The 16,591-nt window shown below is 52.2% G+C and overlaps 1 protein-coding gene across 7 annotated transcripts; it reads left to right on the top strand.

The window, feature by feature from the left end:
* Positions 1 to 521: 521 nt before the first annotated feature.
* On the top strand, positions 522 to 14,006 carry Kcng4 (potassium voltage-gated channel modifier subfamily G member 4). Of its 7 annotated transcripts, XM_087594684.1 has the most exons (5): positions 522 to 1,104; positions 1,468 to 1,683; positions 2,676 to 3,466; positions 9,756 to 9,957; positions 13,877 to 13,992. In XM_087594684.1, exons 3-5 carry the CDS (start codon positions 2,717 to 2,719, stop codon positions 13,933 to 13,935), a joined length of 1,011 nt encoding a protein of 336 aa, XP_087450810.1. In that variant the 5' UTR covers positions 522 to 1,104; positions 1,468 to 1,683; positions 2,676 to 2,716; the 3' UTR covers positions 13,936 to 13,992.
* Positions 14,007 to 16,591: the final 2,585 nt, after the last annotated feature.

Here is a 16,591-nt window from a genome sequence, read left to right as displayed (position 1 = left end):
AAAACCTTTTAAGGAAATGAAGGACCCAGGGACAGCCAGCCCCACATTAACATGCTTTTGCAATCTCAGCCTTTATGGGTCCCACTGTCCTCATTTGACCGGTGAGAAAACTGAGGCCCAGAGAGGTGAAGTGACTCACCAAGCACACACAGCAAAAAAAAAAAAAAAAAAAAAAAAAAAAGCTGGCTTGCGGCATCTTCCCCTCCCTCCCTACACCCAGGGCCAAGCTCCCAGGAGAAGCTCACAGCTTGGATTTCATATCCTGAAAGCCTGCTGCCACTCATATCCAGTTTACAGATAAGGAAACCGAGTATGAAGGCACAAAGCCACCCGCCTAAGGGCATTCACTTGGAGGCTGGGATCTGACCCCAAGCCTCTCTGTCCTCAACCCCTTACGCCATCTCTCAGTACCTTCCCTAGGCTCTGAGGCTGGGTCAGTCTGTCCCACTCTGCACACTTCCCTGCAGTCCTTACTGAAGCTCTCTGCCTTATTGTACCATAAGGTTGCTTGGTCTCCAGGTCCCCAGCTGCCCCAGCTCCTCCTGAGCTCAGCTCCTCCTCAGAGAGCAGAGAGGACAGACACTCTCCTTGCCTTCCTGGGGGTTGGCAGAGCCACTGCTCCCCGCCTGCTGCCTGGCTGATGGAGAGATTAATCCTAAGCCCTTCCCGGCAGCACCTCCACCCCCTCATCTCAGGCAGGACCATGTTGGCTGTCCCCATGGGACTTGGAGCACCAAGTCCAATGCTGAGGTAGGACAGTTGGCCCAGCTCCTGCAGCATCCGGACCTTCAGCTTCCAGGAGGAGGGAGGACTTCAGAGCCCTTCTAGAGAGCCACCTTATGCCTCTGCTCTTCTGCAGATTCAGACTTAAAAAACTTCTGTTCAATAGAGGAGGCCAAAGAAGGACTGAATGCTGCTGACCCTCTGCCAGGGCTGCTGTGTTGGGTGTTGGTTTGATTTGGGACTTGGTTCGGTTTTGGTTTTCTTTTCATTCCCCCACCCCCCACCTCTCTGTCACAAACCTGTCTCTTTCCCGGTCACTGAGACATGGGCTCCCCATGCCCGGCAGAGAACCGGCTGGGAACATACTTCCTTAAACAAGCGGTGAGTTGAACTTGGGAGGAAGTTGTTCGTTCCGGGGTAGGATGTTCCAGGGCAGTGACTGAGTGGAACAGCTTGGCAGAAGGGATATTTGGAGTGAATTACTTCCCTGAGCTCTAGAGGGGTTTTGCTGGCCAGCTGGTAGGGGGGAACAGAGACTGTAAAAATCAGATCTGTTCAGCGGAAGGAGAAGGGGCAAGATTCGGGCTCTGGAGAGAACCCCTAGCCAGGAAGCTGTATCCTGGGTTGAGTTTGGATTTGCTGAGTGACCTTGGATGAGTCCCTTCAGCATCCTGGGTCTCGGTTTTTTTGCACTGGAAATTGAAAAAGCTTAGAAAGATCTCCCTGGATCTCCTGTCTCTGCAGGCTGCACTCCTCCCGCTTGCTGCTGGCTGTGTGCTGTGAACCAAGTAACGCATGCAGAATAGCCGAGTGCATGCAGAATGTGAAACGGCAGGGCGAGTGTGAAACGCAAGGAGGCCCCCACTCACTCCTCCTCGCAGTCCGCCAGACTCCGGCTGGCTCTGGAATGGAAGGGCACTTTTATCTCCATCGGCTCCTGGCTGGAGTGCCTCCCTCAATGTAAGGGTACAGGTGCCTGCGGACACAGCGCTGGCCGGAGTGGGTAGCATCAGAAATGGTCACACAGTACGGATGATGAGACATTTCATAAAAATATTTTTTAAAAAAATTATGTGAGCAAGCTAAGAAAAAAAAACAAAAACAAAAACAAAAAACTGCTTGTCCTAGTTGAAGCCCCTAAATAGGTCTGCAGTACAGAGCGCATTAGAAACCTCTTTGCGTTGCAAATAAAAGAGTGTGCAGCTCCGGGAGGGGAGTGACCACTTCAAGGTCACACAGCAAGGGTGACAGAGGACCAGGGTGAAGGCTTTTTGGGGAGCTCCTGAGAGTCTGGTGACTTTGCAAAGTTGTCATGTAGGGGACGCTAGGTGTGAGTTCCTTCCTCTGCAAAGGTGAACTGTGCCTGGCTACCTCATGGGATGGTTGGCTTGGGTCCCTTAAAGGAACTGGGTGCCTTAGAGCTTCTAGAAGTGACCGTTATGGTGTTGTTCCCCGACCCATCCTGGGTTCAATGGTTGGGGAGCCTAAACTTCCCTACTCACATACCCCAAGCAGAGGGTCCAGAGAGACTGAGTCCCTCCCCTTGTGCTTCTCTACAAAGAACACAGCCACATAGGGCACCCTGCAGGGTTGATACAAACCTTGTCCCTTGAGAAGAGAGAGGGGAAGCCTGGTGCCCAAGACTATACAGTGTTAGCGCAGCACAGAGTCCATTACCCACATCTCCATCCACAAAGGGTCCATGTGAGGGATGGAGATAGACGCGCACAACCTCCTTAGTGTGGTGGGCAGCACATCTGTACCATAGATGTGTAGGGATGTATCCAGCCACATAGCCCAAGCATAGAGTAGCTGCCCAGTAAACAAGAAGTAAATGGAAGGTTTAGAGATGGCTGGAGCAACTGCAGCTACTGTGGGACGGTGTTTATACTGCCAGATCTGCTGAGACTCATTCTCCCTCCCTTCTCTGGTTCTTCTTTCTCTGGAGGCAGACTGCTGAGCCCACTGCTCCCTGGCCTGACAGTCTGAGACAATGCCCATGTCTTCCCGAGGCAGGGACCTGCATCCTGGACATCATCACTTTGGCCCCTGCAGCCCCTTGACCCAGTTCTGGCCTGGCCCGGAGCCTCAGTCAGTCAAAGGCCTCTACTACCGCAGGGCCCGGAAGGTGAGCACCTTGGATGCCTCTCCAGAGGCCAACCTGAAGGAGATCCTGGTGAACGTGGGTGGCCAGCGGTACCTGCTGCCCTGGAGCACCCTGGATGCCTTCCCGCTGAGCCGCCTGAGCCGGCTCCGGTTGTGCCGCAGTTATGAGGAGATCACACAGCTCTGTGATGACTACGATGAGAACAGCCAGGAGTTCTTCTTTGACAGGAACCCCAGCGCCTTTGGGGTGATCGTGAGCTTCCTGGCCGCGGGAAAGCTGGTGCTTCTGCGAGAGATGTGCGCCCTGTCCTTCCGGGAGGAGCTGAGCTACTGGGGCATCGAGGAAGCCAACCTGGAGCGCTGCTGTCTACGCAAACTGCTGAAGAAGCTGGAGGAGGCTGCCGAGCTGCGCCGGGAGGAGGCCGCCCAGCGCCAGCAGCAGCGCCAGGCCTGCCACTCCGAAGTGCAGGCTTCGCGATGGGCCCGCAGCATGAACCAGCTGCGGGAGATGGTGGAGGACCCACAGTCAGGGCTGCCCGGGAAGGTCTTCGCTTGCCTCTCCGTTCTCTTCGTGGCAACCACGGCTGTCAGCCTGTGTGTGAGCACCATGCCCGACTTCAGGGCTGAGGAGGACAAGGTGAGTTGGTGCCAATCAGGGACCAAGAGGCAGCCCAGATACACCTTTGAGAAACCATGGTCTGAAGGCTAAAGAGGTTGGCATGTGAAATCTTGCCCCAGGAGACAAGGTCCTCCTGGGGCTGGCATCAGGCTTTTAAACCTTTTCTTCCCCTAGTGCTTCTTGCTGGGTTCGTTGACTGCCTGGACCCTGGCAGCCCTAAAGTGACCCTGCCCCAAAGAAAACATTCTGCTTGATCACTCCTACTCTTTGCAAAGAGCTGGGAGACCCCACAGACTCCCAGGAACTGGAGGGTCTGTGTCCTAGTCTGTTTTTTGTTGTTGTGAGAAACATCCCGGTAAAATACGAGTTGTGGAAATGGTTTATTTGGCACACACTTCCAGATTACAGGCCATTGGGGGTTGGGGTTGGGGAAGTCAGGTGAGGACTTCAAGCAGGAACGGGACACAGAGAAGGGGAAGCTTCTTACTGACTGGCTACTGCTAAGCTCCCTTTCTCACACAGTGGTGGGGTGTGTGGCTATCCTTGTCTAGGGATGGTGCCGCCCACAGTGGGCTGGGCCTTCCTACATAAATTAGCAATCAAGAAAATCCCTCAGAGTCATATAAAGTGGCCAATCTGATCAAGGCAACTCCTCTGTTGAGAGTAAGACTTTCCGAGTCTCTGGGCTTTGTCAAGTTGACAGCTGAAGGTAACTAGAAGAGTCTTAAGAAAAACGAAACAGGAGCCATTTGTTAGGACGGTGGCTAAAGAGCTTGACACTAGAACTAGATGGTTGCCTAAGGTAGAACTTCTCTGCAACTCTGCACTCCTCCACAGCTCCCTATATAATAAAGAAGGCAGATTTCACACACAAACACACACACACACACACACACACACACACACACACACACACACACACACACACGGATATTGCTGCCTCCCTACAGATTTGCCCCACAACAAGGACCAGAGAACATTCCAGTTAGAGAGCCAGCGTGTGCCTCAAACACATTAAGTTCTTCACGATTAGTTGCTGAACAAAATAGGTTTCATTTGACGGACCAATGTTTTCTCTGAAAGAAAAAAGATGTATAGCACTCATTCCTTAGTCTTTCAAACAGCTACCCCCGCCCCTGACTATAGTTACAATCAGGAACCCCTACCTGCACCCCCTTAGTCTTTAGCACAAGACATGTATCGGGAAAGCCTGCTTGCCCATGGGGAATACTTACATGTGGATTTTTTTTTGTCTTTGTGTTTGTTTGTTTGTTTTTGCTTCTAAGGATTAGGGAAGAATAAGCAGTGTCCTTACCCCACTCAAGATCCCCATTGCTGAAGAATCAAACCTGGTCTCCACAACGTGCTTTTCTTCTTCAGGGAGAGAAGAGAGTGTAGGGGAGACAGGAGGTTTCCTGTGCAGAGCGGTCATTACAAAGATGGCAGACCCAGGCTGGCCTTAACGGCACTGGGAAAATCAAGTTAGAGGCAGGTCACCAGTTTGCAGGTGTGGACAGTCCAAAGCTATCCCTGAGAAAGTGACAGCTGTGTCCCAAGGGGTAAGAGGATTCCTGTCCAGAGACAGCCACAATGTCCCTCCAGAGCCACCTTTGTACCTGCTGCCCCATCCCAAGAGTCCACAACCTTCAGGGTCTATGCTCCTGCTGGGAATGAAATTCAGAGAGCTAGGGAGGCTGAGGACAGGCAACCTTAGGATCCTACTTCTTTCAAGACGGTGCTGCTGACGTTTATATAAAAAGCTGGTGATCTTTCTAGTCCATGCTTTGTAATTCTCCTTTGTCCTCAGGGGACAGCAGCCAGGCTCTATTTAGCCAGCCAGCTGTCCTGAGGAGAGCCATGGGACATGGTAATTTAATGACATCCAGAGGGACCCTGGGGGTGTGACCGATGGAAATCCAGACTCACATCTCGCAGTTTCATGTTGGCTTATCCATTTGTGAGTTGGCTGGTGACCTTTGTGGCTTTTCCACTTTTTGTCTGGGGGCTGTGTCCAGTCCTGAATGGGCTGTGTTTTGCTGGGTGTTTTCACTGCTCCTGGGTATGTACATAAGTATGACCTTGCTGAATCTTGAGTGCAAATTTAACCCTTAGTGGAGCTGCTCCCCTAAGTTCAAGTTCCCTGCAACCTAGCCCAGCTGGTGTGTGTGTGTGTGTGTGTGTGTGTGTGTGTGTGTGTGTGTGTGTGGACAGCTTTCAGGAGCTGGTTTTCTCCTTCCACTGTGTGGACCCTAGCAGGTTGTCAAGCCTGGCTTGGTGACAAGAGCTTTAATCCACTGAGTCATGTCACCAACCCTCCTGCTTCTTTCAATTATACAGTTTTCAGGTATACACATAGAAACTTCTTTTTTAAAAAAGGCACACATATAGCCCGCCCCCTATCAATCTAGACTATTTCTCTTACCCCAAAAGTTCCTTTGGAGCCCTTCCTAGTCAACCCAGGGCGGCCTGAGCAGCTGTTTTGATGGTGGGAGTCCTGGAGGTGACCCTTGCTTACTTCCCAGTGTCGCCTGTCTGTGGCCTCCAGCCTGCTAGACCCACACATCTGTCTGGTCTTCCCTTTCTACCGCAGCCTCCTCGGAGCTGGCTCACCTTGATTGCAGGAAGGGGCAGTGCTTTCTCACCACTGCCAGGGACAAGGCACACAGCACAATGGCTAACTCCCCACTTCAGCTGGGTTTGGGAGAGCCTAAAACCAGATTTTCCCATGCCCAAACCCAGAGTGATGAGAACATTGTGGACCAAACTTCCCCAGACCCTATCACCAGAGACTTCCTTAGATAGAAAGAAGTGCTTCGGCGTGCTCTTTTGTTTTCTCCTCCCTCCCCCAACCCCTTTCCTCCAAATGAGGACGGATTGGACCCCACGTCCTCCATTAGAGCCCTCAATCTCGCTGTCCCGTGTGTCCCCGTGTGTCCCTGAATGGCTGCAGAGATGCTAGCTCTTGAAGGTAGGCACCAGGCTGGTTAGGATGCAGGGCAGAGCAGGATGCAGATAGAGTGACTATGCAGAGACAGCCTGCTGCAGTGCAGGGAGGCCGGCAGCCCAGACCAGGGGAGGGAGGACGGGGTGTACATGGTTTGAATAGCCAAGCAGCAGCACCAGAGGCAGAAGCGTGGCCTGCTGGGCCCTCCAGAGTCGCCTTCCCGAGCTGCTGATCATTGGGTGATATTCTCCCAGATATCAGCAAGGAAACAAAGGCACCCAGACTCTAGGACTTCTGAGGGCTCTAAAGTCACAGGGAGAGACCCCCAAGTTCTCAGGTCTGAGCTTGTCTCCAAGGCTTTGGGTTCTTGATGGACCCAAGACTCTATCTTTGTAGCTAGCACCCTGGGGGATTCTGGTTGTGCTCCACCCGCTTCATCAAACACTGTAGCCCAGAGACAGCCAGGGGCCACTTCCAGATCGCACAGCAAGTTTACAGAAAGCCTGGAGAATGCAGGCCCAAAGGTCTGATGTCATCCAGGATTCTGATGGCAAACCTCCGAGGATGTCCTCTCAGTGGGTTGGAAGTGCGTAGAATGGTAGCCTCCTGCTGACCAAGTGGGCCAGCATCTGTGTCAGCATGTCACTCACATGCGTATCTGCTGGACTCAGTATCCTCGGAGCTGTTGTGTACACGATTCCATCCACACGGCAGCCCTTAGGGTGACGATGGCTGGAAGTCCAGGGAGGACCAGGAAGTTCCTTAGCTGAGACTGTTGACTGAGATGTGACCCTGAGCCGCACACTCAGGGCTTCCTCCAGGCTTACCCTGGAAAGGACCAGACAGAAGCCAGAGAGAAAGCTTCTCAGTCCTGGGTGGGCCAACAGAGCTTGTGCTGGTCTGTCCATTTTCTTTTTTTCTGATGAACAGACATAAAAACATTTCAATTTAAGATTCCTCTGCGCTTGGGCATGGGAAGCAATTTATTTTTCCATTTCAGAGCATTCGAATCCCAATCCCCCATAGTTGTCTACATTTTCCTCTGCCTGTAAGCAAATAGCTCAGTCATATTCTTGTTCATATCCTGTGTGTATGTGTGTGCATGTGTGTGCATGGGTGTATGTGAGAGAGAGAATGTGTGTATATGTGTATGTGCATGTGTGAGTTCATGTGTGTGCATGCATGTGCAGGGGAGAGTGTGCACGTGCAAGTTCATGAGTGACATGTGTGTGCCTGTGCAGGGGGGGCAGAGTGTGTGTATATGAGTATGTGCATGTGTGAGTTCATGTGTGTGCAGGGGAGAGTGTGCATGTGTGAGTTCATGAGTGACATGTGTGAGCCTGTGCAGGGGGGGCAGAGTGTGTGTATATGTGTATGTGCATGCGAGAGTTCAGGTGCATACATGTATGTGTGTGTGCACCAGGGTGGGTGTATGTGTGTGTGTGTGTGTAAAATGTGTGTGTTTACACATATGTAAACTATCTAAAGCTGAGCTCTCAACATTAGGCTCATCTATGGAGCTTCTGAAAAATTCTACTACTACTCGAGGTACCACTATGTCAACTAAGTAAACTCCATAGGGGGAGTCCTGTGCACGAGGTCTGCGGCTGCCCAGGTGGTCTGATGGTCAGCAGGCTAAGGCTGTGGAAGTTCATCCGGCAGGATCTTGTTTAAATTCGGATTGTGCATCTGGTGGCACAATCTGGGGGAAGGGCAGGGCTCCATTTCTCCAGGCTCGGGAGAGGTGGACGGTTTTGGTTAAGGACCTCACTGAGGGGCAGGGAGAAGCCGAGATGCTGTTGGGAGGCAGGGGCCAGGAGTGGGTGACACATCGGTGACCCTTGTGGCTAGGAGACAGTGGCCGAGCAAAGGGCTGTGATCACACCTCTTAAAGGCTGGACTGCAGCCTCAGGACCCTCAGGTCCAGCAGCTTCCTGCCTCCATGGCTAGGTCAAGTGGGCTTCAGTGTTTTGTGGCTGTGGATAAAGACATGAAAAGGCAATAGAGACCAGGAGACCTGGAGCGGGGCGGGACAGGACCATCTGGATGTGACCTATTTCCTGGAGTGTAACATGGGGCCACACCCTTTGCCCAGGATGTGGCTATGTGGCTCAAGGGACAACAGCAGAGCTGTATGCTTGCCTTAGCAATGCTGACGTCGGTGAAAGTGACGCTTGGCTGCTGTTATCAGGAGTCCACGACAGGAAGCTTTAAACAAAACGCAAGTTGTTTTCTTTATTGTGTACCAGTCTCTGACTGAGGGGACGAAGTTAGTGGCCGCTCCTACTCTGAACCCAGGCCTTCTCTGCTTGAGTGTTTCTGTATTTCACTGGGGTGTCAGTCCTCTGTTGTCTACGGTCCTGGTGGCAGAACAGGGGTCAGCATAAAGAGCTTGAAGTCCTATCTGATGTCCTTGCCTCAGCAAAGCACCTTCCATAGGCGACAAGCATTTGACCATATCTAGCTGCAACAGAAGCAGGAAATCCCAGTTTCTACTAGATCGACCTGCCTAGCTACAAGCTCATGACCACAGGAGGGACAGTCTAGCCCACAGCACATGGCAAGACCAAAGTGTGCCTCTAGGGCAGTGAGTGGTTCTCAACCTGTAGGCTGAGACCCCTTTGGTGGGGTTGAAGACCCTTTCACAGTGGGGCTACGTATCAGATATCCTGCAAATCAGGATATTTATCTACCTACATTATGATTCATAAAAGTAGCAAAACTACAGTTATGAAATAGCAATGGAAAAATCTTATGGTTGTACTGAAAGGTTGCAGCTTTAGGAAGGTCGAGAACCACTCTAGGGCCTGGGAAGATGGCTCAGCTGGGTATTTGCAAACACAACGATTTTAGTCAGAATACTGGAATCCACCTTAAGAGGCCGTGTGTTCTGCATGCGCCTGTAATCCTTCAACTGAGGAGGCAGACACAGGAAGATCCTTAGGGCTTGCTGGCCAGCCAGCCTCACCCACTTGCCAATCTCCAGGCCAGTAAGAAACCCTGTCTCAAAAGAAAAACAAAAAACCAACTCCCACCCCCTCCACCCCCACAAAACAAGGTGGAGGAGCCTGAACAACGATAGCCCTGATTCTTTTCTAGCCTTCACACATACACACATACACAGTACACCTAGGAAGGCTTTCAGAGGGAAGCCATCTCCTGGCATCCCAACACAGCCACCGTGGAGTTACTTCACCGTATCTTCTCCGCCATGGCTGGCTGTCCTTCTTAAACTGTGAGCCCCAATAAATCAATCCTCCCTTCCTCCCTCCCTTCCCTCCCTTCCTCCCTCCCTCCCTAAGCCTTTGTGCCAGGGTTTGAGAAAAGCTGACTAACCCATTGCTCCTGTGGCTCTCACCCCAGGGAGAATGCGCTAGAAAGTGCTACTACATCTTCGTGGTGGAGACCATCTGTGTGGCCTGGTTCTCCCTGGAGTTTTGCCTGCGCTTTGTCCAGGCCCCGAACAAATGTCAGTTCTTCCGCGGGCCCCTGAATGTCATCGACATTCTAGCCATCTCCCCATACTACGTGTCGCTCGCGGTGTCTGATGAGTCCCCGGAGGCAGGTGAGAGGCCGAGTGGCAGCTCCTACCTGGAGAAAGTGGGGCTGGTGCTGCGTGTTCTGCGGGCACTGCGCATCCTCTATGTGATGCGCCTGGCCCGCCACTCGCTGGGGCTGCAGACGCTGGGCCTCACTGTGCGCCGCTGCGCCAGAGAGTTTGGCCTCTTGCTGCTCTTTCTGGGTGTGGCGGTTACCCTTTTCTCTCCTTTGGTCTATGTGGCTGAGAATGAGTCCGGAAGGGTCCTGGAGTTCACTAGCATCCCCGCGTCCTATTGGTGGGCCATCATCTCCATGACCACGGTGGGCTATGGGGACATGGTCCCTCGTAGCGTGCCGGGACAGATGGTGGCTCTGAGCAGCATCCTTAGCGGGATCCTCATCATGGCTTTCCCAGCCACATCCATCTTCCACACGTTCTCTCACTCCTACTTGGAGCTGAAGCGGGAGCAGGAGCAGGTCCAGGCCCGCCTCCGGCGTCTTCAGAACAACAATTCAGCCAGCGAACGGGAGCTCCTGAGTGACGTAGATGACCTGGCCCCGGAGGACCTGACCTCCCCAGGCCGCTACATGTAGCTGCCACCACCTTAGGAATGTGCCATAGCTTCAACCCATTCCATGGCTGAGAAGGGCTCCTGCATCTCCCGTGGACCACCCGGGGGGTGTGAGCTCAGAATACTGACTTACCTCCAAAGCAGGAAATGTGCCAGGTCATGACATCATTGGTGTGATCCTGGGCCCATCCCTATTCCTTCCCCGGCTCCCTGCCAGTCTCTGTGTACTGCCTATCTTTCCTCCCCTTCCTCGCAAACTCTGATATTTCACCCTGGGCTCTGGATGCTCACAGAACTGACCTCCACCAATAACCAAATACAAAGTCTACAGATTTCCATCTTCTCCCTCAGAGCCCCTGTCCTGGGCCACACCACTCCTGAGAATCAGAGAGCTCGGGCACTGAGACCTGCTCAAAGCTTCACGAAGCCTGCAGGATCTTACGTTCTTTTACTGCCTTCTACCGCCAACCATGTTTCCAAATGTCACAGAAGCACTTACTGTTCTAGAAGCTCTTAGGCAAGAAGGCATCCCTGGCTACTTCAGCAAATCCTGTCAGGTCCTCATGGCTGAAAGCCTGCTGTCACCAACAACACACCTGGGGACCTACCTGGGCAAGTACCCAGTTGGCCATCTGGACTCTGGGTGGACAGTCTCTAGTTACCCAGCTCTTAGCTTTGACAACGGGACTCTGAGAACTGTATAATGTCTCTTCAGAGAACAATGGCAACAGGAGGAAAGTCAGTCAACTAAATATGGCTGAAGACTCAGCGGGACAGCCTTAGGTCTTCCCGGTTTTAGCTACTCTCTTGCTCGTGACTCACACTGATGGAGGACAGATATCCCTGCTGTCTCAGTGTCCACATATCCATGTGTTCATCTGTCCACAGACTCAGCCCTGGGGCCCACAGAGGAGGCAGATCACTATGACTTACAGAGACGAATCTGAAATAAAGTGACCCCCTGAGCAGCCAGGGCCCCAAAGTACAGCATTAGGGGGCTAATGCTGGAAGGACATTTCCTGGGGTACTTGGGGGCAGAGCAGTAGGATAGGCTAGGATCAGGAGCTGGTGGACCTCAGAGCACTGTGGCTGTAGTAGGGGGGTGAGGATGAGGTGAACAGTCCAAGGGGTCGTGAGACCACGTAGAAGTAGGATTGCCATCTGGGACCTGCCTGTGGGTTCAACTCCTCTATGACACTACCAGTCTGGTACAGCACACCCAGGAGAGACCCCTGTGCCACTTCTCAGGCATTTACACAGTTCTGCTGTCATTTGATATTGGCCGTGAGGCCACTGGAGAAAGTACGACGGGTGACAGCGAGATAGATGGGACCCTGTGAATCTGATGAGGCTCATGCGTGGGTACAGTCAGTACTGCAGCCCTGCTAACACATGCCTGGCTATCCGTCTTTTCACTAATATTAAGCTGAGACCTGCTGCACACCATGTCCTCACTTTCCTGACTGTAGCCACCACATGGCCAATGGCTCTGCCCAGAGAAGCCCCAGCATCTACCCTGAAGTGCATCTCGCCCATGTGGGAAGTCTCACATCCAGACTCCCCAAACAGATGCACACACATGCGCCCATCCCTCTAGACCTCGAGGTGCAGGGAGCGCCCTTAGTTTTTCTCAAACTCACATGTCTCAAGTAAGCCCTATAATTATATCACACTAGGAGAGCTGAGGCCCTGAGCTGAGGCCCACGGTATGCTGCTTTGCCCCAGGATTCAGCTAGCAGGGGTCCTGGGGGGGGTACCTGGATGTATTCTGAGAATGTATTAAAAATAGTTATAGTAACCTTTTGCGGGCTGGAGAGATGGCTCAGTGGTTAAGAGCACCGACTGCTCTTCCAGAGGTCCTGAGTTCAAATCCCAGCAACCACATGGTGGCTCACAACCATCTGTAATGGGATCTGATGCCCTCTTCTGGTGTGTCTGAAGACAGCTACAGTGTACTCACATATAATAAATGAATAAATCTTTTAAAAAACAAAAACAAGGGGCTGGGGATTTAGCTCAGTGGTAGAGCGCTTACCTAGGAAGCGCAAGGCCCTGGGTTCAGTCCCCAGCTCCAAAAAAAAAAAAAAAAAAAAAAAAAAACCTTTTGCCCCAGGCTGTTTGTCTGTCTGTTTGTTTTTAGACAGGGCCCCACAGCTAGACCTTCTGCCTCAGCTTCCTAGTGCCCAGGTTAACTTTTTCATAATTGCTATTAGGTAAAACACTAGACGGTCAGTTTTTCCTTTATGTTCTTAAGGACAGATGGCATGGGTACCGTCTGAGTGTTTCACTCTATGACTGTGAGGAGGTACATGTGTTTCCTGGTAAACCACAGGTTTGGGCCAGATTTGAGGCTCTAGCTGAGGTTCCACAGAACACTCTTGGGGGCTGCTGTTGTTGGGGGAAGAGCAGCCAAGCAGGCAGAGGTCCCATTGGCCAATGATGACCACACGGTCACACGATGTCTAGAAGAATACAGAAATGTCTAGACACCTCCTCCCTTCCAAGCCAGGGCTGTCCACAGAGCGTGATCTGAGATGCTGAGTTCACTGTGGAACCACTGGAGAAGCCACTGGGGACCTGGCCCCTTGTCAGCTCGGCGTCTCTCCCTCTCTTCTGACCTCATCTGCACCACATGCTTAATGTGATGTCTTCTAGCAGTCAGCCCGATGCTCACCAGGCATCTCCACGGTTCTCCGTGTCACCAAAATGTACCGGGGCCAAAAGAAAAGTCAAAAGTCAGCATGTGCCAAACCCATAAAGGGCATTAAATGTCTCCAGTGTCAGCGTCTCGAGTTTTGACTGTGTGTATGTAACAGTGTAGTCCCGGCAGCTCTAAACATGTAACATGTGCAGGTGTGGAGGGAAGGGCACAGGAGGAGGTCTGAGGAGGAGGCACGCCACCAGGGCTGGCCCAGCCTGGCTCAGCCCAGCCTCTGGACTCATGGCCCTGGTGCTCCCAGCTCTGGGTGGCCTGGGTCTCTGCCCAAAGCCTGTCTTTACACAGCTTTGACATCTAGCCACAGGGCACCTCCCGGAATACAATGTCAGTTAAAAATAAAACAAAAGGGGGCTGGGGATTTAGCTCAGTGGTAGAGCGCTTACCTAGGAAGCGCAAGGCCCTGGGTTCGGTCCCCAGCTCCAAAAAAAAAAAAAAAAAAAAAAAAAAAAGCGTTAAAAAAATAAAACAAAAGGCACCAATCTTCCCTACAGCAGCCTGAGTCTGAGGACACATAGAGAACTCCAGGCCAGTACTTTGGGACTCGCTGTAAGGAGGACACAGCCAAGGGGGCATGGCGGCATGTGACATGACTTGGGACATTGTGGGCCCTGACCTAAAAATAGCCCATCTTACTGCCTTCATTATATTTGCAGTGACCTGCCTGATGCAGACCCCTGGGAGGCTCGAGGTGCTGCCTGCCCTTGCTGGTTGAGCTTTTGGGACCCAGCATACCTCTGAATTAAATATTAAAGGACATTAAAAAGAGGTACATGACTCCTCCGGTATATCATGGCCTGCTGTTGACCTTGGGGACATGGAAGGTCCTCTGAAAGGAGAATGGTAGGAACCTGGCCAACCATCTCAAGCCAACTGAAAGACTTAGGTCAGAAGTTAGGTGGGCGTCAGGTGTGGTAGCAAATGCCTGGCATTCCAGTACTCTAGGGGCGGAAGCAGGAGGACGGTCATAAGTTCAAGGCCAGACTGGGCTCTACAGGGAGTCAGACTCTAGCCTACGCTACGTAGAGACTCTGGGGCTAGCCTGGGGAAAATGGAGAAGCCCGTCTGCTCCTCCGTGCCCCCCACCCCAAAAAAATTTGTGGAGAAGCCCTGAGCAGGAGTGGGAACCAGCCTGGCCTTTGCAGAAAGGCAGAGCCAGATCCCTTCACTGTCTCCCAAACCCCAGAGAAAAGCTACTGGGGGGAGAGGTGGCCACAGGGCAAGCAGAACCCGTGTGGTGGTGTGACCAGCCTGCTTGTCCCTGGCGACTGGAGCTTGGACATCTTGTGTGTATGTAAAGTTGGGGGTTGCAGGGTCTATCCTCGGAACAACTGTGGAGACCCAGAAAAGCCAAGGGCTCACTGGATGAAGCTGTATTTCTCTCTTCTGCCATTCTCCTGACCCAGGCAGCGATGGTAACAGCACTGACCCCTTCTGAGACCACATCAGAAATCGTGGTCAGGGTGAGTTGATTCCAAGTTCCAAGTTCCACCCCCATTCAGACTTAATTAAATGAATAAACACAAGAAGTGTCCGTTCTAAGAACCCAAAATCCAGGTAGACTTCAGAAGCGGCTTCCTCCAGGAGCTCTGCAAACACCATCAAGACCCAACAAGCTCGTTTGTGCTGCGTCTCCCTGGGTACATCACTTTCACCCTTCAGCTTTCCTCTTGGCCACAAGATGGCTGCACCAGCTCCAAATTTCACACATTGGTCCCACCAGCTGCCCCATGAGAGAGAACCCCCTTTATCCCAGAACACTAGGCACGTCTCACTGGCCCTGAGTGGGCCCCATGCCTTTATATCTAATTGTTCACTTAACCCCACCACAGCCTCCTCCCCCTCTTCGAGGAAACTGAGGCACAAGGAGTTGAGGTAGATATCCCAAGGTTGTTGGGTAATGGACTTAGGAATTAAGCCCAGTTCTCGTGGCTCTGACCTCTTGGCTTCTTCCTGACCCCCAGATTCTCCACGTCCAGATGGTCCTCTCACCACAAACATAAAGTCAGCATCTAGTGTCTGCATGATGGACCGCAAAGCTAAGATTGCTCCTGAAAGTAGCCAGCATCTAGGGGTGTAGCTAGGGGTCTGCCTAGCATGCATAAGGCCTCGGGCGTGACTCCCAGGACCATGGAAATTACCTGTGGAGGAGCATGGCTGCCATCACGGCACCAGGAGGCAGAGGAAGGAGGATTGCCATGAGTCTGAGGTCAGCCGGGACAATAGAGTGAGACCTGTCCTAAAATTCGAAACACAAACTGCCCAGAGATGAAGATTTAAATCTCCACAAAGCCCTGGCACAGGGGCTTGCAACACTTTCTTCATAATTGTAAAATGAGTGACTGAGATGACCTTCAGAGGCAGGAGAACACGCACGGGTCCGTGCTGGTGGTGGGGCTCTCCATTCAGTAGTGTGAGATGGGGTGGGGGTGGACCTGACACGTACCTCCCTCAGGAAACAGGGACAAGGCGGGGCATCTGGGGAGTCTTCCTCTGCCTAGTTTTTTTTTAAGATTTATTCATTATATATATATATATATATATATATATATATATATATATATACACACACACACACACACACACACACACACACACATACTGTAGCTGTCTTCAGATACACCAGAAGAGGGCATCGGATCTCTTTACAGATAGTTGTGAGCCACCATGTGGTTGCTGGGAATTGAACTCAGGACCTCTGGAAGAGCAGTCAGGTGCTCTTAATCGCTGAGCCATCTCTCCAGTCCCCCTCTGCCTAGTTTTATTGTGATCTGGGGTCTAGTACTTGAACTGGCACTTACTGATTTGACGAGGCAGGAGTCTCCCTGTTTCTCCCCCATCCCCACCCCCATCACTACAAGTGCTTTGCAAAGGGAGCAGTGTCCCTGGCACCACTGGGTCCTGTTTAGAGCAGGGTTCTGTTCTCAGCCAGCCACATTTCCTTGAGGAGACCCTACACACACACACACACACACACACACACACACACACACACACACACACACACCAACCACACACCACACACTTCCACTCACAGGTTGTATATGCAGGAGACTCAAGGGGAGATGATGACAGGAACTGTCTCCCCTTCGGGACTGATGACAGCCAGGACTGATGACAGCCAGGACTGATGACAGCCAGGAGCCAGGAGCACCTCACCTGCTCCAGGCTGAATTTCACGTCAGCTTGCAACCTGGATGACTGGGATTCACATTCACTTGGCACATGGGGAAACTGAGAACTGGAAAGGGACAGCAGAGCTCGGTCCTGAGTCCATGTTTATACCAGGTGTACACTCTGCCCTGGGAATAAAGATGAAACCCAGGGACAGCACAGTGCAGAGCCTGCTGAGGTCCAGAATGTTCCCACAG

Source organism: Rattus norvegicus, chromosome 19, assembly GCF_021556685.1.
Source record: "Rattus norvegicus strain SHRSP/BbbUtx chromosome 19, alternate assembly SHRSP_T2T, whole genome shotgun sequence".
Lineage (NCBI taxonomy): Eukaryota > Metazoa > Chordata > Mammalia > Rodentia > Muridae > Rattus > Rattus norvegicus.
Note: the sequence above shows the minus strand (reverse complement) of the source record. Positions and strands in the feature narration are given on the sequence as shown.